Here is a 21,154-nt window from a genome sequence, read left to right on the forward strand (position 1 = left end):
CCTAATGAAACTTAAAAGCTTTTGCAAAGCAAAGAAAACTACAAACAAGACAAAAAGACAACCCTCAGAATGGGAGAAAATATTTGCAAACGAATCAACGGACAAAGGATTAATCTCCAAAATATATAAACAGCTCATGCAGTTCAATATTAAAAAAACAAACAACGCAATCTAAAAATGGGCAGAAGACCTAAATAGACATTTCTCCAAAGAAGACATATAGATGGCCAAGAAGCATATGAAAAACTGCTCAACATCACTATTTATTAGAGAAATGCAAATCAAAACTGCAATGAGGTATCACCTCACACCAGTTAGAATGGGCATCATCAGAAAATCTACAAACAAATGCTGGAGAGACTGTGGAGAAAAGGGAACTCTCTTGCACTGTTGGTTGGAATGTAAATTGATACAGCCACTATGGAGAACAGTATGGAGGTTCCTTAAAAAACTAAAAATAGGGCTTCCCTGGTGGCGCAGTGGTTGAGAGTCCGCCTGCCGATGCAGGGGACATGGGTTCGTGCCCCAGTCCGGGAGGATCCCACGTGCCGCGGAGCAGCTGGGCCCGTGAGCCATGGCTGCTGGGTCTATGCGTCCAGAGCCTGTGCTCCGCAACGGGAGAGGCCGCAACAGTCAGAGGCCCGCATACCGCAAAAAAACAAACAAACAAACAAAAAAAACAACTAAAAATAGAATTACCATATGACCCAGTAATCCCACTACTGGGCATATACGCAGAGAAAACCATAATTCGAAAAGACATGTGCACCCCAGTGTTCATTGCAGCACTATTTACAGTAGCCAGGTCATGGAAGCAACCTAAATGTCCATCGACAGACGAATGGATAAAGAAGATGTGGTACGTATATACAATGGAATATTACTCACCCATTAAAAGGAACAAAATTGGGTTATTTGTAGAGACGTGGATGAATCTAGAGTCTGTTATACAGAGTGAAGTAAGTCAGAAAGAGAAAAGCAAATATCGTATATTAATGCATATATGTGGAACCTAGAAAAATGGTACAGATGAACCAGTTTGCAGGGCAGAAATTGAGACACAGATGTAGAGAACAAATGTATGGACACCAATGGGGGGAAGCAGCAGGGGGTGGTGGTGGTGTGATGAATTGGGAGATTGGGATTGATATATATACATTAATATGTATAAAATGGATAACTAATAAGAACCTGCTGCATAAAAAAATAAATAAAATAAAAATTAAAAATTAAAAAAAAAAGAAAGGATTACCTAGTACACCTGAGCACAGTGAGCCCCATTATTTGTGAAAAAGACATAGTTCTGCTGATAACTCTTTCTCCTGCAAAGTAGTAAGTTCATGTTTTCTGCAAGCACAGGAGCTAATATTTATTGCCATAAAACTGACATTTTATAAGGCCTGTAAGTTAAAACAGTTCAGAAAGGTCACAAAAAAAAAAAACCAAAAAAAATAAATGTGGAAAGAGTTTGCCTTTATGTAATGGCTGAGAACAATTTGGTACAAATTTAGTTTCTATAGTTTTGGATCTATGTTAGCGAAGCACTGAGATAATGTAAGGTAGCAAATCTATAGAACCCTGAGGATAGCCTGCTCTAGTGAGGCTCCAGCATATAAATATTTGTGGTTCCATCTAACCCAGCAAAAAGTTGTAGGTTGAGAAGATGAGGGGCAATGGGAACCTGTCCCAGGATGAAGAATTTGCCACAACTCAAACCTTAGATTATCAAGAGTTGACTATGCTTTGTCACAGAGCACTGCTTTCCAAACATGCACCAGGGAGCTTGTAAAAATGCAGACTTCTAATTCAGCAGGTCTTGGTGGTGCCTGAGGCTCTGCATTTCTAACAGGCTCCCAGGTGATACTATTGCTGCTGGTACAGAGATCACACTGCGAGTAACAAGGATCTAAAGCAGTGGTCTCCAAACATCTTAGATCACAAATTTCCCATTAGTAAAAAACAAACATGACAAACAAAACCTTTTGAGCAAGCACTGCATGTATTTCTCTATAAACTATATGCATTTTCTAATGATAAAACATGAAATTAAAAAAAAACCGAAAAAACATGAAATTGAAAATGTAAAAGATGAAATAAACATAGATATTCATATGTATTCTTCCTATACTCCACTTACTAGGTAACTGCTCTGCATTATTAGAAAAACAGAGTTCAAATATTTTATTTTTTCTAAATTTTAGTTTCTGGATTTTACCCCCCAAAAAAGGAGGTGATTTGTCTATATTAAATTGTTGGGTAATCCTGTACTAGTATAGTGATCTAAAATCTTTCTATCATTTTCCATGAAGTAATACAATTAGAAAAAATATTCTGATTTATTGTGGAAAGAAAAAATAATTCTGAGCAAGTTTAAAGACATCAAAACAGCAAACCATTCCACCTAGATTTTACTGATGTCTTACGTCACAGCAGAATCTCATGTTCCTGATCATCTGCTACTGGAGATCTATTTAGTACTACCAATCTTGGCGTGAAAACAGTGGTGAGAGCAGAGCCCATTTCAGAGCTACGCTAAGAAGAACCAACCATGTGGAAGCAGGGTGCACAGACGCTCACAGGACTAAATGGAACCCCACCGATTGTAGGCGGCTCACTCTTCCCTCAAACAAATCCAGGGTGGCTGCCAAACAAGTACCATGCATTGTGCTGCATTTTCACCACAAAACACTACATAATGTTTTTAGTTACAGAATTCCTCATGAAATAGAAACTTAAAGGTTTCTTGAAGATAAGAATTGACCCTCTAGAAATGCAGATGGCCAACAGGCAAATGAGAAGATACTCAACATTGCTAATCATCAGGGAAATGCAAATCAAAACCACAATGTGATACCACCTCACACCTGTCAGAATGGCTATCATCAAAAAGAACACAAATAACAAATGTTGGTGAGGATGTGGAGAAAAGGGAATCCTCATACACTGTTGGTGGGAATGTAAATTGGTGCACAGTGGAAAACAGTATGGAGGTTTCCCAAAAAACTAAAAATAGGACTACTATATGACCCAGCAATTCCACTCCTGGGTACATATCCAGAAAAAAAAAAACACCCACTAATTAGAAAAGACACATGCACCCCATTGTTCACAGCAGCATTATTTACAACTGCCAAGACACAGAAGCAACCTAAGTGTCCATCAACAGACGAATGGATAAAGAAGAATTGGTATATATACACAATGGAATACTACTCAGCCATAAAAAAGAACAAAATTTTGCCATTTGCAGCAACATGGATGGACTTGGAGGGCAATATGCTAAGTGAAATAAGTCAGAGAAAGACAAATGCTATATCAGTTATAGGCAGAATCTAAAAATTACAACAAACTAGTGAATATAACAAAAAAGAAGCAGACTCACAGATATAGAGAACAAAATAGTGGTTACCAGTGTGGGGGGAGGGGCATTATAGGGGTGGGAGTATGGGAGGTACAAACTATTGGGAGTAAGACAGGCTACAAGGATGTATTGTACAACACAGGGAATATAGACAATATTTTGTAATAATTCTAAATGGAGTGTAACCTTAAAAATTGTACAAAAAGGGCTTCCCTGGTGGCGCAGTGGTTGAGAGTCCGCCTGTCAATGCAGGGGACACGGGTTCGTGCCCCGGTCCGGGAAGATCCCACGTGCCACAGAGCGGCTGGGCCCGTGAGCCATGGCCGCTGAGCCTGCGCGTCCGGAGCCTGTGCTCCGCAACGGGAGAGGCCACAACAGTGAGAGGCCCGCGTACCGCAAAAAAAAAAAAAAAAAAAAAAAAATTGTACAAACAGATTAAAATTAAAAAAGAATGGCCACGCTACCCCTCTGCAAACATAATTTGCTCATTCCCATCTCTATGCCTTATTTAACAGTGTTCTATCTAAAATGGCCTTCTTTCTTATATCTATCAATATATACCATGTTTTTCATAATCCAGCTCAAGATTCTGATCTAACAAGGCTGCCTTAATTGAATCTTCCCCCAAATGATCACTGCATTGTTTTGTATAAATAATGTAATAAGTATAGCTTTATTACATTATCTATAACTTGCTTTTTTATGTTCTTCAGGGTTTAGAGTTTTCTCATCTTTCTATCTGTCTCCTCAGATGTAGTATGAATTCCTCAGGAGAAGCATAATGTTTTCTCCTTCTTTTTTTTTCTCCCATAGGGCCCAGTAACTGTCCTGGGCAGGCAAGAATTCCTTAAATCCTATGTTTTGCTGAATCTAAGGCTCTCAGACCTTCACATCTGTAGGCTTGGGGCTCCAATTTAACAGCCTCAGGAGGACAACCTCATTCTGTGATCCTTGACAAAGCTACCCCAATTAAGTTATAAAATAGGGCAGTAGAAGCTTATAATGTCACATAGCCCCCAGTCAAGGTTGTCTTCAATTTCTTTCATCAACTCAATGAACAATAATGTCATGAAATCCTTTCCCCTGTTCCTTCTTAACCAGCCCCTTTCACTTCTTGTCACACTTGCTCCAATCTAAAACACCACAAGATACATGATTCCCAGCCACTTACTTTCTCTCAGCAGCTTTCCCTTACTTTGGACATCAACCATAAATATTTGCAGAGAAAATCCAGGCTCAAAAGTTCATCTTTGGGGCTTCCCTGGTGGCGCAGTGGTTAAGAATCCACCTGCCAATGCAGGGGACACAGGTTTGAGCCCTGGTCCAGGAAGATCCCACATGCCGCGGAGCAGCTGAGCCCGTGCACCACAACTACTGAGCCCGCAAACCTAGAGCCCGTGCTCCACAACAAGAGAAGCCACTGCAATGAGAAGCCCAAGCACTGCAATGAAGAGGAGCCCCCGCTTGCTGCAACTAGAGAAAGGCTGCACACAGCAACAAAGACCCAGTGTAGCCAAAAATAAATTAAAAAAAAAAAAAAGTTCATCTTTGTCTGATAAAGTAATAAGGTATAGATACCACTGCCAACTGAAGTAAAATTTTGAAAAGACAAAGTCTGGGACAGTTTGCTAGCCAACAAATGAAACATCTTTTACATAGTTAAAAAAAATAAAGGTGAGAGAAGTCATATCCTCCCCTAAATGAAAAATCCTAAAAGGTGTTTTTTTTTTGTTTTTTGGTTTTTTTTTTGCGGTATGCGGGCCTCTCACTGTTGTGGCCTCTCCCGTTGCGGAGCACAGGCTCTGGACGCGCAGGCTCAGCAGCCATGGCTCACGGGCCCAGCCGCTCTGCGGCATGTGGGATCCCCCTGGACCGGGGCACGAACCCGTGTCCCCTGCATCGGCAGGCGGACTCTCAACCACTGCGCCACTAGGGAAGCCCCTAAAAGGTGTTTTTATTGGGGTATGAGTTTTATGCATCTACTTGGCTAGGACTTAGAGTGGAACATGCTCCCATACTTTCTGAAAGAATTAAGCATTAATGCCCTAGACATCGGTTATATGTGATGAATTACCAAGTATCATTCAAGAAAGGTACATAGAGAGAAGACAGGTGCCCTCTTTGGAAGAAATGAAGAAAAGTGTCCCTCAAATCTTTTTCTGTGTTCTGTGATTTCAGATGAGAAACCCCAGCTAAGAAAGACCATACTCAAAAGAAACGTTAGTCTCCCAGTCCCTGGCAATGCCTGGAAGGGACCACGTTCATGGACCTCTACGAGAGGACATCACAGTTTCTAGTCAAGCATGCCTCATGGCGCCAAACAGGTGACAGGCAGACTCATTACATCTGACAAAAGTCTCAAGGAAACAAAGTTGACCAGATTTGTCATTTTTATGTTTAAGTAACAAAAATGGAGGAAATCATCCAAGTGATCCATCATACAGTACTTCTAGTTTCAAAGCATACCGACTTACTTCAGGTGATAACACACTACCATTTTTAAGTTTCTCATCCACGCTGTTTCTTCGTCTCTGTAGCTGATCCTTTTCTTTCTGGAGGGCTTGAACTTGTTCTGAAATCTTTATTTTCTCCTCAGCTGTGCTGTTCTGGAGCTGCACATTCTTTTCAGACAACTCTTGGTCCAACAAGCTCAGGCGAGTTGATATTTTCAAACTATCTGTGTTTAAAGCCTAAAAAGACAATCAACCAGACGCCCCAAGATCAGTTATTAGAAATCCAGACTGTAAATAAATTAGGAAAAACACAGAGAAAATTACTAAGTGAACATATTTTTAGCTTTTACATTATTGTTTTCTCCCATGGAGTTTTTTGGGGGACTGGGGAAGCTTCATTTTCTAAAATCTTAAGTTGAATGCCTTTTTTTAAAAAGTGGAGATTTTTCAAACAATGAATTTATTACTAAGTATTGCTTGGCCAAACCAGACTATACAACACAGGTTTGAGAGGCAGTATTTTTCTTTTGTATTATTTTCCAAATTAAACTTTTCTTTCTTGGCCTGTTACATAGTAGAATTAAGTATGCTAACATTTCCTAGAGGTTGACATTTGGTTTGTTGTTATTTAAACATACAATTTGTTTCTACTCTTATTTCATTCCGGTCAAAATTATGGCCAGTTAGATTTACGGTGATCTTCATTATGACCAATTTAAGATAATCTTAAAAAGAGTTTTTCGTCAAAGTAATTATATGTATATACTGCCATAAGGTTTAATAATGTTTTTAAAAAGAGTCCCCTACCTGACCCTTTCCCCTGAGTCCTGCTCCCTAGAAACAACCATCTTTAACCTTTTAAGCTATTTCTTTTGGTGTTTATGTCCATGTTTCTAAATAACATTACCAATTTTAGATACTGTCTGCTGATTATCTATTACGGAAGACAAGGATTTAGCACTCCTATGCCTCCTCTTCTGTACTTCCCCTCCCTCTATTCTCCCAACATAAGTTGTATTATAGTTTTTAGATAAACCAATGGTCAGTTTACATGATTTTGTGAATACATGAACATTTTGCCTGGAGCCTCCATCCTCCTGCTCCAAACTGGACTAGTTGTTCTTGGACTTCCTTTGGTATTATCCTGAAAATTTCCAGTTAGATCACATTTGCAGGATCCTGAGTCTTCCTTTATCATAGCTTGCACCCTCATTTTTAAGGAGCACATCCTCTAGTAGTTTCCTGAGACAGGCTAGGTAGTAGGTAATTTTTTCACCGGAAAATGTCCTTATTCTACCTTCCCATTTGATTGATAGTTAGGCTAAAAAGAGAATCCTTGTTTGGAAACCATTTTCCTTATGAATTTTAAGACTGCTTCAGGTCTTTTAACTTCTAATGAAGAAGGTTGAGAAGTCTAATGCCATTCTGACTCTCAAGATTTTCAAGTGACTAGTCTTCTATCTGGAAGCTTTCAGGATACATTTTTTCCCCTAGTGTACTCAAAACTTCACAATGATATGCTTTTAGTACTCTTTGCTGTGCCTTTGATAAGCTATTTCAACCCAGTCTTATATCTTCAGTGCTGACAAATTTTTTTGTATTATGTCTTTGATAATTTCCTCTTCTCCTGTTTTCCCTGTTGTATCTTTCTGGAATTCCTGTTACTTGGATGATGGACTTTGTGGGTTTACCTGCCAATTAAATTTTATTCCTCCTAATTTCTATTTATCTTTTTATTTACTTTCTGAGATACTTCCTTAACATTATCCTCCAATCCTTTTAATTTCTGAAAGTTCTTTCATGTTTTTTATAGGCTGCAATTCTTGCTTTATGGATAGAGTATCATCTTTTACCACCTTGAAGATATTAAGGTTTTTTAAGAAGTTTTTTCAGCTCCTTGCTCTATCTCTATAATTTATCTGAGCTTCTTTTTTTTTTTTTCCTTTTGTTTTGGCCTCTGTCTTTAATGTTAGTAGCATTCCTGAAATATACATCATACTTAAGAGTCAGGTATTAAAATCCTGATAAACTGCTGTGGGCAAGATGTGTCACAATAGGATATATCTGGGATCTGGCCACTTAGTTGGGGGCTCCCAAATGTAAATTTTTTAAGGTCTTTTTTTCTGGGACTGTTTCAGAAAGATCCACCAATCTCCTGCTGGGAAGTGTAAGTCTGGCTGCCAGCATTTTGGGATCCAAGTAGGGGTTAGGAAATGGATATCTCAGGATTCAGACTTTCATTCATTCCCTGTTTATTTTGACTTAACCCGGCCCTCTGCTGTATCTGGTTCAATCTTCAGAAAATAAATCATCTAGTCCCAGAATCAGAAAAGGATGCTTTCCTGACTATGCCCTGTTTTCATCCTTAGGCCTCACTCCCGCCGTCTAAAAATCAGGGTCCCTTCATTTCTGAGTCTTTTTCATGTTTATGTGAATTATATCTCATAAAGCTGTTATTTAAAAAAAAAAAAAAGCTAAAGTTAAAGGCTTGGCTCTCATTGATGTCCCTCTTCTAGACATTTGGATTTCAGCTTCTTCTGTTCTGCTAAGTCAGTAACCACTTATCTATCTGCTTTCCATCTTACATTTTTTGGTAACATTTTGTCCTCTGTTGTCTCCCCTACTGTTTTTTCCCTTTATGGGTTTATAGATTTTTTGAGTAATAGCTTTACTAAAATATAGCTCACGTACCATACAATTCACCTAAAGTGTATAATTAGATGGTTTTAGTATATTCTCAAAGTTGTGCAACCATCACCAGAATCAATATTAGAACATTTCATCAGCCCCAAAAAAGAAACTCCATGCCCACTAGCAGTCATTCCATTTCCTCACCAAGCCCCCACCCAGTCCTAAGTAACCAGTATTCTACTTTCTGTCTCTATGGAACTGCCTACTGTGACTGGCTTCTTTCACTTAACATAACATTTTCAGGGTCCATCCATGTTGTAGAATGTATCAGTGCTTCATTCCTTTCTATTGCTGAATAATATCCCATTATTTCATTTATATATTATCAGTTGAAGGACATTTGGGTTATTTTCATATTTTGACTATTATGAATAATGCTGTTATGAACATTCATGTACAAGTTTTTCTGTGCACGTATGTCTTCACTTGTCTTGGATATACACCTAGGAGTGGAATTGCTAGGTCATTTGGTAATTCTATGTTTAACCTTTTGAGGAACTACAAGATAGTTATCCAAAGCAACTGCACCATTTTACAATCCCACCAGCAGTGTATGAGAGTTCCAATTCCTTCATATCCTCACTAACACTTATTATCTATTTTTCTGATTATAGCCATCCTAGTGGGTGTGAAGCAGTATCTCATTTAAATTTTAGTTTGCATTTACCTGACGGCTAATGATGTTGAGCATCTTTTTATGTGCTTATTGGACATTTGTATATCTTCTTTGAAGAAATTTCTATTATATCCTTTGCCCATTTTTTAATTGGGTTGTCTTTTTATTATTGAGTTGTTAGAGTTTTTTATCTATTCTAGATACAAGTCCTTTATCAGACATATGATTTGCAAATATCTTCTCCCATTCTGTGGGTTATCTTTTCACTTTCTGGATAATGTCCTTTGCATCACAAACATTTTTAATTTTGATGAAGTCCAATTTATCTAATGTTTCTTTTGTTGCTTGTGCTTTAGGTGAAATATCCAAGAAACCATTGCTTAACCCAAGGTCACAAAGAGTTATACCTATGTTTTCTTCTAAGACTTTTATAGTTTTAGCACTTACATCTAGGTCTTTCATTCATTTGAGTTAAATCTCTATATGTTATGAATATAGGCTTTTTTATATCATGTTTCTTGTCTGAAATGCATATGATCGCATCTTATGGTATTTCTTAAATACTGAAAAAATATGTAATATTCTTATGACTTTTGTTTTAAAAGAAACCCAGAAATATGTCTCAAGTTTCTCTTCTGTTTTATTAAAACAACCTTCAAAGAATCAATTTTGCTATGATTTCCTGTGGGTTTCCTTTATTTGCACTCTCTGCTTACCTCAGTATGTTCTGACTTCCTAAATATCACATCTTGTTGAAACTAGAAAACTAGAAGTCTCCCTTGTCTTTTTAATTAGAAAAATAAACAAATCTTCACTATACAAAATCTTCTTTCTTTTACAGGAAACCTGCAAACCCCTAACTGTGAGTAGTAAATGACAGATCGTTTTCAAGTCTATTCTTCCAAATTATCAATGTTCACTCTACAGCATCAAATGGTACAATTAATTTTTAAAATATCCAATAAGGGGGCTTCCCTGGTGGCGCAGTGGTTGAGAGTCCGCCTGCTGATGCAGGGGACATGGGTTCGTGCCCCGGTCCGGGAAGATCCCACATGCCGCGGAGCAGCTAGGCCCGTGAGCCATGGCCGCTGAGCCTGCGCGTCTGGAGCCTGTGCTCCACAACGGGAGACGCCACAACAGTGAGAGGCCCGCGTACCGCAAAATAAATAAATAAATTAATTAATTAAATATCCACTAAGGTTAATAATAGAGGCTGCCAGGGGAAATGGTGAATTATTGCTTAATGGTTACAGAGTTTCTGTTTGAGGCAATAAAAAGTTTGGAAATAGACAACAGTGATGGTTGTGCCACACTGTAAATGTAATTAATGCCGCTGAATTGTACACTTTAAAATGGTCAAAACGGTAAATTTTATGTTATGTATAATATACTACAATTTTTAAAATACCCCCCAAAAGTTAATAATAAGTAAATCATACTTGGTAGAACATTGAACATTTTACTTCAAAATAGATTTTAGTGATAGACATTAAGTAAGCACTAATAAGCGAAATACACTGAAAACCAGAAAAGTTTTCTTTTGGTTTCTAACTTTACAGTGGTATGATTTACTTCATAGAGAAAAATAAATCCTAGTTTATAAGGCTTACAACCAGAATCAAAGAGCATATTAAATAGAATACCTGACTAGATCGTAACTTCTTATTTTCCAGATGGCTCTTCTCCTGTAACAGGGCCTCCTTCCTACAAACTATGGCCTCCCGTTTCTTTAAGTCTTCTTCCAGCTCCTCTAATTCTTGGCGTTGGTTCAGAACTTTCTCTACTTCTTCATCTAACCATTTCTTTTGCTCATCCAATTTCTACATTAAAATTCCAAAGAAATGTTATAATTTTTCTTCACCATAAAATTTATATGGTAATAATATAGCTTCAGATTGACTAAAACACCTTAAATGAACATTTAAAAACTATCTGGAATACCTTAAATGAACAGTGAGAATAATAAAATAGTGTCTGTCCAAAACTGTCAAGAAATAAGTGGTTCTAAGCTAACATCTTTCTGTGTAGTTTTATAAGGAATTAAAATTTATTCCACAAATATGTTTTGAGTCTGAGATTTTTCAGGCTGACAGTTTTCTTTATATTGAGAGTTAGTTCTGAGAACATGCTGGAAATCTTCTCTGTTACAGAGGTGCACACCTCTCTCACAGCACTAATACTACTGATTGTTCTACAGTCTTTCTCCCCTACTTGAGCTCCTTGACTGATTGCAGCGACAGTGCTTTTTGCCTCTGTAGCCTCAGTGCCTGCTCTACTGCCTGGCCCATGATTGGCTTTCAATAAAATGTTAAATGAATTCTTGATTCAATCAATCAACTAATGAGGTGAATAAATGAATACGCATTGTGGAAGACATAGATGATGGAGCATGGAAATCCACTCTGCATTGTAGCCTGTCAACATCAAATAATTACAAAATAAAATAAATTGAGCTGTAAAGATTTCCAAAACAAACATCTCAGTATTCTCTTCAGTTAAGGATACCCAGAAATAAGTACAAACAAAAATGTGAATGGAATGATTGTCCAAGATGAACTCTACCAAGTGTCCATCTGCACTGGGACATAGTAATGAAGCAATGCCACCTAAATAACAAATAATAAGAAAACAAATCAATATAGAACTATTTTCCAGTTCTTCTCAAACTTGATAAAAACTGTCCCTAGAAATCTATATTAAGACAATAAGACAGTGAATATGCATGAGAAAAAGAGAGCAAAGTGGCCAAGGCAAAGCAGGTCCAGAGCTATGTAGTTTTCCATCCAGACCTAGATAGTATGGTCCTATAAGCAACAGCACATCCAAATAATATTGAGGCCTAAAATAGCAGCTCTACAATTATTAGGAACAGGAAGCATATCCCAGAGCAGCTACAGAAATACTTTAGTTTTGTTATATCCAGCTATACCTTAGAAACTCCATATATGAGACCCTATGAAGACTAGCAATTAACTTAAAACATATTCTACAAATATTTCTTGACTGTGAGTGGGGTCTGAAAGACGAATAACATATTCTGTAAGCTCCATTCCAACAGGAAAGAAACCAAAAAATTATGACGGTTGATAATAAATGTTGTATACAGCAAACTCCTAGGTACTATGGATGCAAAAATGGAAGGAGGGATCGGTTCTGTCTGAGAAATGGAAGAAATGTCAGTGCCAGCCTCACAGAGTAGGCAATATTTTAGCTGTGCTTTGAAGAATGGGTAGGAGTCTGCTAACATAATACAGGTTTTTTTAGGGAAATAATAATAAATGAATGGATTTTTCTGCATTTGATATAATAAAGGGTATGATTTGTGCAATTCACTGTATCTTAGTAACTTTTCTGAAAATTTCTTATTTTGTCTTTTCTTATAATAAATATTCCTACCACACAGTTCCAATTTTAAATACTCTCTTCTTATAAGAGAGCTTCATATCAAATCAATGTCCTATTAAAAGGTCTTTGGATAGTCATATTGATTAATATATAATCTTGTTCTTGTTTAGAATCAAATTCTGGAAAATGTTGTTTTACAACATTAAAAAGCATGAAGGTCTCTGTTTGTTTGTTTTATTATTATTTTTAACCCAACATAATCAGTGCAAGCTGTGGGAATCTATTATTGTATTCATTTAAAATTTAGATCCTTAACATTTTGAAAAGCAGGTCTAACTATTTTATGCATTCCTACCTCACCTACTCCCCCACATACCCTTCCACCCAGAAATATTACCAAGCACGTCAGAGAGAGAGCTCTTCAACTAATTTCTAAAATACACTAGTAAAATAACTGAGAATACATCCATGTCCTAAATTTTACTATTAAAATATATAAGGTTTAAGAAGAGAGAGCAAATAAATTTTTCAGAATTAAGGTGATGTATTTGCATTTGAGGGTAATTACAGTTTTAAGCACATTAATCTTTAAGACTTTTAGAACTGCCATTTCTAATTTACATAAAATTAAAACTTTGTTTCTTTGAACTTTGATATTAATCTATGGATTTCATTTTTTAAATGTGGCACTAAAACAATAGCTTTTTAATATATTATATATGGTGCATATACAATTTGGTTGTGCTTGAGTAGAGATCTCTTATCTTTAGAAATATATGTTTCCAGGTGAATAAACCAGTCTTGACATGGGAATAAATACAATCTAGTTTTCATGTTTACATTCCTCAACATTCAGATAAACCCATTTCTACTGAAATAAGAATACAGCACATTTCCGGATGGGAAATTAATTTTTTAATAACACAAAAAATTCAGAAGAAATATTAGAAATTTTGTACTTGAGTGGCAAAATCTAGTGTTTGAAGATTTTATTCAGAGTCCACCACTTTTTACCCCTACTTAGACAATCATCAAATTGAAGTGAAACCAGGAAACACTAAATAGAATCGACAAACCTGGAGTTGGTCTATACTTCCAAACGAACCTTTTCTCCTTTTCATCTTAAATGCATCAAGGTCCTCAGCTTTCAGTTTTAGACCTTCTCCCTGTTCTGTTTTTAACTGTAGTTCCTATAGATAACAGGAATTGAAAACACCTTATTGCTTTTACTACATGGTCATCATTAAATATTTATGCAGATAATCATTTTAACATTTACTTTCTTAGTTGCAAAAAGAAAGAAAACGAGTAGATGAAGGTTGGGACCATTTAAGAAGAAAATAATGTTAGCCCCTCATTCAAGCAATAAAATCTCACAGTAAAAATCAGGATTTACTAGAAAAACTAGGTATTTTTTTTCATTCTTTGCCAGTGTTACAAATTTGCATAACAGGGATAAGAGTATGAAAATTATAAATTTGCTCTTTTCTTCTGCCTTTCTGAGTTCATTACCTTCAGTTAGTCCACCCAAGGCACCCATCTGCAATGGGGATATTAGAATTTATCACAGGAGAAATGTAAAAAGAAAAGTTATATTCAGTTTCCAGCATTCAAAAATCAGATTCTGCAGCATGAAAATAGTCTTTCAAGATTGATCATGGTCCTCTGAAGAGTATTTTCCAAATTCCTTTAGTTTCCATTCACATCTTAAGAGTCATGTCAAGAGGGCCCTTGTGTTCTACTGGGGTTTAGAGACGATGTTGCCATCCACCACCAAAGCTTAGCAGGAATCAGGAAGGAGGCCATGAACTCAAAGTGAACTGGTCCACACTGCTATTCCTTACTGGTCCACGATGGATAAGTACAGAAATTAAAAGTAAGTGTTTAGAACCTTTTACAAAAATTTAACAGAATAATTTTATGTCTGTTGAATCTAATAATTAAAAGATAGACTTGTATATTTTAGTTTTTATTTCATTTTTCTACTAGTTCTTGTTTTACAAAGGTATTGGGCTGTGACAAATTAATAATAAAATGAAACTTGTATCTTTTCCATAGGTAATTTCAGAAGTACTGATAAAAAGGAAGTAAAAGGGAAGTCTACCATTTTCCAGCCCTGGAAATGGCAGAAAGGAGAAAAGAGACAGTAAAAAAGATGTGTGTCCCAATTTTCTTCTCTCTGAGTTTTGGCCCAGAAAGGGGATGATAAACAAAGGTATCACTGAGAGCAGACGGAGAAAATGAGGACTGCAGCGCAGAGGCCTCACACACACATGGATCTGCCCAGTCTTGCTGAAAGAACAGAGAAGTACGATCAGGAAACAGAGACTAATTGGACTTCTTGGCCTCAGATGATGAGGATCCTGAGTTGAGAACAAATAGGGGTCAGTTATTGTGGGGAATTGACCCCAAAACTGAAGGTGAGGACAGGCCACTGGGCTAGCAAGCTAGATGTAAGATCTAATAGTCTCAACAGGGATTTATAATGCCATTAGGAGATGAGATGAAGCCAAAGCACCTCCAGGCTCTAAGCTGAAAGTGAGACCAATCTATGAACTATACTGGCTTCATATCAAGTGCCAGCAGGGAAAGGTGAACAAGAGAGAGCAGATTCCAGCCAGTCACATCCAAGGACCAAATGAAACTCAGAAAGTCCCTTCCCCTTCAACACCATGTGATGCAATAAAGCTACACACCAGAACACCACATATACCAGACTCTATCTTTGAGAATCATGGGGAGGAAGAGGCCAAGAGACTGAATATTCTTATTCAAGAGAACTGAGAATTATTTGAAGGAAATGTTTAAACTATCAGAATAAGGTTTGGACAGACTGGTAATTTGGTTAGTTCCCATGATATTTCCAGAAATTCTCGTGACATGGTTTGGGCAGGGCAGGGTGGGAGGGGTGTCATAAGGAACACAGGTCTGCTATAGACTAGATAAATTTTCTATGCCCACTTGAGTTGAATTATGAGTGCATTTGGACCCTGTTATATTTACTACCCATTAATTTTTCATGCTTCCCTAGCTCTAGTTCACAGTTATAAGTTAGCCCCTGTCACAGTCACAGCAACTTCAGGATGCTGAAATAAAGGCACCTTATACTGGAGCTGACTGCCTACTATTCCTATTCTTCTACAAATGCTTTGAAAGTGTACTGCAGGTGGTCTAATCCCCTCTTTTGCATGTTGCTCTAGACATAATTACCTTTACCTTATATTGTAATCTCTATTATAATAGTAAAATAACTGTCTACCAGGTACTGTGCTATGCTTTTTACATCTATTTAATTATCCCATTTAATCCTCACAATAATCCTATGAAACAGATACCATTATAAATCCCATTTTATAGATGAGGAAATTGGTGCTTAGAGAAGTAAAAATCCCAGGTCACATTTCAGGGGTTCCTATACCTTTCCTTTATAGCTCATCCATAGTCTTCAGTTAAGAACTGAAGAACCTATGCAGAAGAACATGCAGAAGAACATGGAGAACCTATGCAGAAGTCATAGTATTCTCTGGAAATGGTTTAGTCAAGTGAAAAATGGAATGTTAAACAGTTAGCTCCAAACAGAAGACAAGATATCCCTTAGGACTCTGAGCAGGTTTTGCTTTTGCATTAAGTAGTAGAAACTTCAATATATCTTCGGGGCAGACTGTTCCTTTCTCTGGAATACTCATTCTCCCCTTAAATGGGTCACATTTCCCTAGAATGAGAGAAGGAACAAAATTACCCTAGATAAGAATGTAAAAAGTTTAAGTTACAGGCAGAGTTGCATTTCAGCAGACTATGCATTCTGCTCAAAAGTATTTTTCTTTTCCCTAAACATAGATTTAGAGAGTGCTATGTCTTGTTGCTTTAAGCCAGGGTTCATGAGAGATGAGAAGCTGAGACCCAAAGACCACAGGACTGACAGGCAGGCCTGATCCTCACACTGGAGGAAGGACAGGAACGAACAGACTAGGCTGTTGTCAGCGAAATGAGAATTGAACAGATTCAAGATATTTAGAAGACTCAATTTATAGGACTTTGTGATTCATTGGATATGCGTAATGAGGAAGAGGACAGAGTCAAGGATGACTGCTAAATTTCTAGCTTACCCATCTGAATGCATTGAAATGTCATGTAAAGTACACTGGAAAACTATATTTTCTCTCCCATGAAGGGAGCAGGGAGGAGGAATAGTGGCGAGGTAAGTAAGGGAATTCACCTATAAGACAACCTAATAAAGATGTCAATGGTTGGATATATGAATCCAGAGCTCAAATGGCAAACCTGGTATTAAGGATTAAATCTGGGAGTTGTCAGAGTTAAACTGCAGTCATGGAAAAAGACAAGGTGAGAGGTCACCCAGGACAGAGTATGGAAGATACGAGGGCATAGGCTAGAGCCCTGAGTAATTTCCATAGGTAGGAAACGATAGTGTAGGATAAGCTAGCAAAGACAAAGAACAAGCAATCAGAGAAGAAAAAACAAGGTGAGTATAATTTCACAAAGGCAAAGGGGGAAATATTTCAAGATGGAGGGAGTGGTGAACTATGGTGGATGCAGCTGAGGTGTGACAGAGAGAGCACTAGTGAACTTCTCAAGAGCTTTGAAGTGAACGGTACAGCCAAGACCCAGAAACCAGACTGGAGAGGAGAAGAGAACAAATGAAAGGAAAGGAAACAGAATCAAATATAGTAAACTTTTCCAAGAAGTTTGGTTATAAAGGGGAGAAGTGAGAGAGAGAAGTATAAAGTTGAAGGAGAATAATTTTAGGATGAGAAAAGTCTAAGATGTTTAAAGAAAGAATCTAGGAGAAAAGGAAAAGATGAAAATACAGGAAGAGAAAAAGACAAATGAGATAAAGCACATAAGTGCTTAGCACAGTACTGACGGAAGACAAATAATAAATATTATTTACTGCTATAATAATGATTATTACCATTATTATTTAGAATGAGTAACTCAAGGAAATTAAGAAAGCAATTCCATTTATAATAACATCTAAAATAATAAAATATCTGGGAATAAATTTAACCAAGGAGGTAAAAGACTAGTACACTAAAAATTATAAAACATTCAAAGAAATTAAAGAAGATTTAAATAAATGAAAAGATGCCCCATCCTCATGGATAGGAAAACTTAATATTGTCATGATGCCAATACCACACTAAGAGATCTACATAGTCAACACAATCCATATCAAAATTCCAATGGCCGCAGGCTTCCCTGGTGGCACAGTGGTTGAGAGTCCGCCTGCCAATGCAGGGGACACGGGTTCGTGCCCCAGTCTGGGTGGATCCCACATGCCATGGAGCAGCTGGGCCTGTGAGCCATGGCCACTGAGCCTGCGCATCCGGAGCCTGTGCTCCGCAACGGGAGAGGCCACAACAGTGAAAGGCCTGTGTACTGCAAAAAAAAAAAAAAAAAAAAAAAAAAAATCCAATGGCTGGGACTTCCCTAGTGGTCCAGTGGTAAAGAATCCGCTTTCCAATGCAGGGGACTTGCATTCAATCCCTGGTCAGGGAACTAAGATCCCACATGCCGCAGGGCAACTAAGCCCACGCGCCACAACTACTGAGCTTGCACGCCTCAATGAGAGAGCCTGTGTGCTGCATACTACAGAGTCCACGCACCCTGGAGCCCACGCACCACAACTAGAGAGAAAACCTGCATGCCACAACTAGAGAGAAGCCCACATACCACAACTAGAGAGAAGCCATTGTGCCACAACAAAGAGCCTGCACCACAACGAAAGATCCTGCATGCCTCAACTAAGACCAGATGCAGCCAAAAAAATAAAGAAAATAAATAAATTTTTAAAAAGTGGATCTACAGAGAAAAACCGAAGAACAGATCGTCGTAAAAGGAATAATTTGAAAATAAAAATTTGTTGAGTACTGCTGTAAAAAAAAAAGAACCATGCATTAAACACAATTAAAGCATTAAAAAAAAATTCCAATGGCCTTTTTTGCAGAAATGGAAAAGCTGACCCTTAAATTCATGTGGAATTTCAAGAGTCCTCAAATAGCCAAAACAATCCTGAAAAAGTGCAAAGTTGGAGGACTTACTTCCCAAAATCTACTGCAAAGCTACGGTAATCAAAACAGTGTGTACTTGCACAAGGATAGACATATAGACAAATGGAATAGAACTGAAAGTTTAGAAATAAATCCATAAATCTACAGCCAATTGATTTTTGACAAGGGTACCAAGTCCATTAAACAGGGAAAGAATAGTCTTTTCAATAGATGGTGCTGGAACAACTGGATTTCCACATGCAAAAGAATGAAGATGGACCCCTACCTCACACCATATACAAAAATTAACTCAAAATGGACCAGGAACCTAAATATAAGAGCTAAAACCATAAGATTCCAGAAGAAAACATAGGGGTAAATCCTTATGACCTTAGATTTGGCAACGGATTCTTAGATATGATACTAAAAGCACAAGCAACAAAAGGAAAAATAGATAAACTGGAACTTCATAAAAAATGTAAAACTTTGGTGCATCAAAGAATATTATCAAGAAAATGTAAAGGGCTTCTCTGGTTGAGAATCTGCCTGCCAATGCAGGGGACACAGGTTCGAGCCCTGGTCTGGGAAGATCCCACATGCCACGGAGCAACTGGGCCCGTGAGCCACAACTACTGAGCCTGTGCGTCTGGAGCCTGTGCTCCGCAACAGGAGAGGCCATGAGAATGAGAGGTCCGTGCACCACGATGAAGAGTGGCCCCCGCTCACCACAACCAGAGAAAGCCCTCGCACAGAAATGAAGATCTAACACAGCCAAAAATAAATAAATAAATAAAATTAAAAAAAAAAAGAAAATGTAAAGATAATCTACAGAATGGAAAAAAATATTTGGAAGTCATGTATCTGATAAAGTTTAATGTCCAGAATACATAATGAATTCCCACAACTCAACAACAAAGAGACAACCCAATTAAAAAGTAGACAAAGAACTTGAAAAGACATTTCTCCAAAGAAGATATACAAACGGGCAATAAGCACATGAAAAGGTGTTCAATACCATTAGTCATTATGGAAATGAAAATCAAAACCACAACGAGATTCCACTTCACATGTACTTGGATGACTATAATAAAAAAGAAACAGAAAATGACAAGTGTTGATGAACATGCAGAGAAATCAGACCCCTCATACATTGCTGGTGGGAATGTAAAATGGTGCTGCCACTATCAGAAACAGTTGGTGGTTCCTCAAAAAGCTAAGCATAGAATTAGCATATGACCCAGCAATTCCACACCTAGGTATTTCAATTCCAAATTGAAAGCAGGCACTTGAACAGTTACTTCTATGCCAATGTTTATCACAGCATTATTCGATAGCCAAAACGTGGAAACAACCCAAGTGCCTATCAGATAAATGCAGAAACAAAATGTTGTGTATGCAATGGAATATTACCCAGCCATAAGAAGGAATGAAGTTCTGATATATACTACAACATGGCTGAACCTTGAAAACATGATGCTAAATGAAAAAATCCAGATACAGGACAAATATTGTATGATTTTACTTTTATGAAATATCTAGAATAGGCAAATTCATAAAGAGAGAAGTAGATTAGGGTTACCAGGGGCTTGGGGGGAAGAGGGAAAAGGGAATTATTGCTAATGGTTACCAAGTGTCTATTAAGGGTGATGAAAAAGTTTTGGAAAAAGACAGTGGTGATGGTTGCACAACACCGAATGTAATTAATGGCACTGAGCTATATGCTTAAACAAAGTTAAAATGGTCAATTTCATGTTATATTATTTTATAAAAATCAATAATGTAATATACCAAAACTCACTGTACGCTTTACATGGGTGAACTGTATGATATGTGAAGTATATCTCAATAAAGCTGATTAAAAAAAAAAAAAGAATCAGTAATTTGGCTTACATGCTCTTTTAAGTTCCCTTCCATCACTAAATTCTGTCATTTTTTTTTTTGAAGGTCTGAGAATATATTATTTTCCAAAGTTTAAAATCTAGGAAATCTCCAATTACGTTCCAAACCTTGGGTCTGGCTTAACATTTGAACAGAACAGAGCCTGGTACACAGTGCTAGATAAGTGTTTGTTGTTGTTATTATGATCATTATCATCATTCTCTTCTTCAAAAGAGCCCTACTGAGGCAAGTATGATAAGGCCATCTTAGATAAGAATAAACAGACACAGAGAGGGTAAGTGATTTTCTCAGTAAATGATCTTATCTAGCCAGGAAGTGAGAGAGTTGGGATTGAATACATGCAAGCCTGGCTCCAGAGCCCAGGCTGACACCACTAGTTCCTCCCCAGCCCAATCCATTCTATAGAACGGCTGGGCATACAGGTCTGATCACTTTCCTGCACACTATGAATGAAATGGTACCATTTTACCTTGTACTTTTTTCTATGCTGCCACATGGACAATGCATGTCAAAGCACTTTGAAAATGGCAAATCCTATTCAAATGTTATATATTTTTTTAGAAAGTCAGCTTTATAAATTTGTGTTTTTGACAGCCTCAACTGAAGTTAAGATCCTAGTTACAGAAATTATCACGGCACTTTCTTTTGGGAAGTCAAAGCCTTCAAGACAGTACTCAGAATTCAATAAATAGCTTTTACTATGTAGATCAACAAAGTTTTAAAGTGAATGAGGACAGCAGCCAAGGACAGGCCAAGGTGAGATACCTCACAAGCCAAC

General features: G+C 37.5%; 1 protein-coding gene across 4 annotated transcripts in view; it reads right to left on the reverse strand.

The window, feature by feature from the left end:
* KIF27 (kinesin family member 27) overlaps window positions 1-21,154 on the reverse strand; it is a gene marked incomplete at its 5' end in the record, with an annotated part of 84,391 nt that overhangs the window by 20,863 nt on the left and 42,374 nt on the right. For 3 of the 4 annotated variants that reach the window (XM_082656809.1, XM_082656808.1, XM_082656807.1), the window contains 3 exons: window positions 5,836-6,051; window positions 10,765-10,941; window positions 13,543-13,656. In XM_082656809.1, the coding sequence (XP_082512935.1) occupies window positions 5,836-6,051; window positions 10,765-10,941; window positions 13,543-13,656 (507 nt within the window). The remainder of the gene's footprint in view (window positions 1-5,835; window positions 6,052-10,764; window positions 10,942-13,542; window positions 13,657-21,154) is intronic. The other variant, XM_082656810.1, reaches the window with a different exon arrangement.

This window comes from Grampus griseus, assembly GCF_964374135.1.
Source record: "Grampus griseus genome assembly, chromosome: 6".
In the NCBI taxonomy this organism is placed as follows: Eukaryota; Metazoa; Chordata; class Mammalia; order Artiodactyla; family Delphinidae; genus Grampus; species Grampus griseus.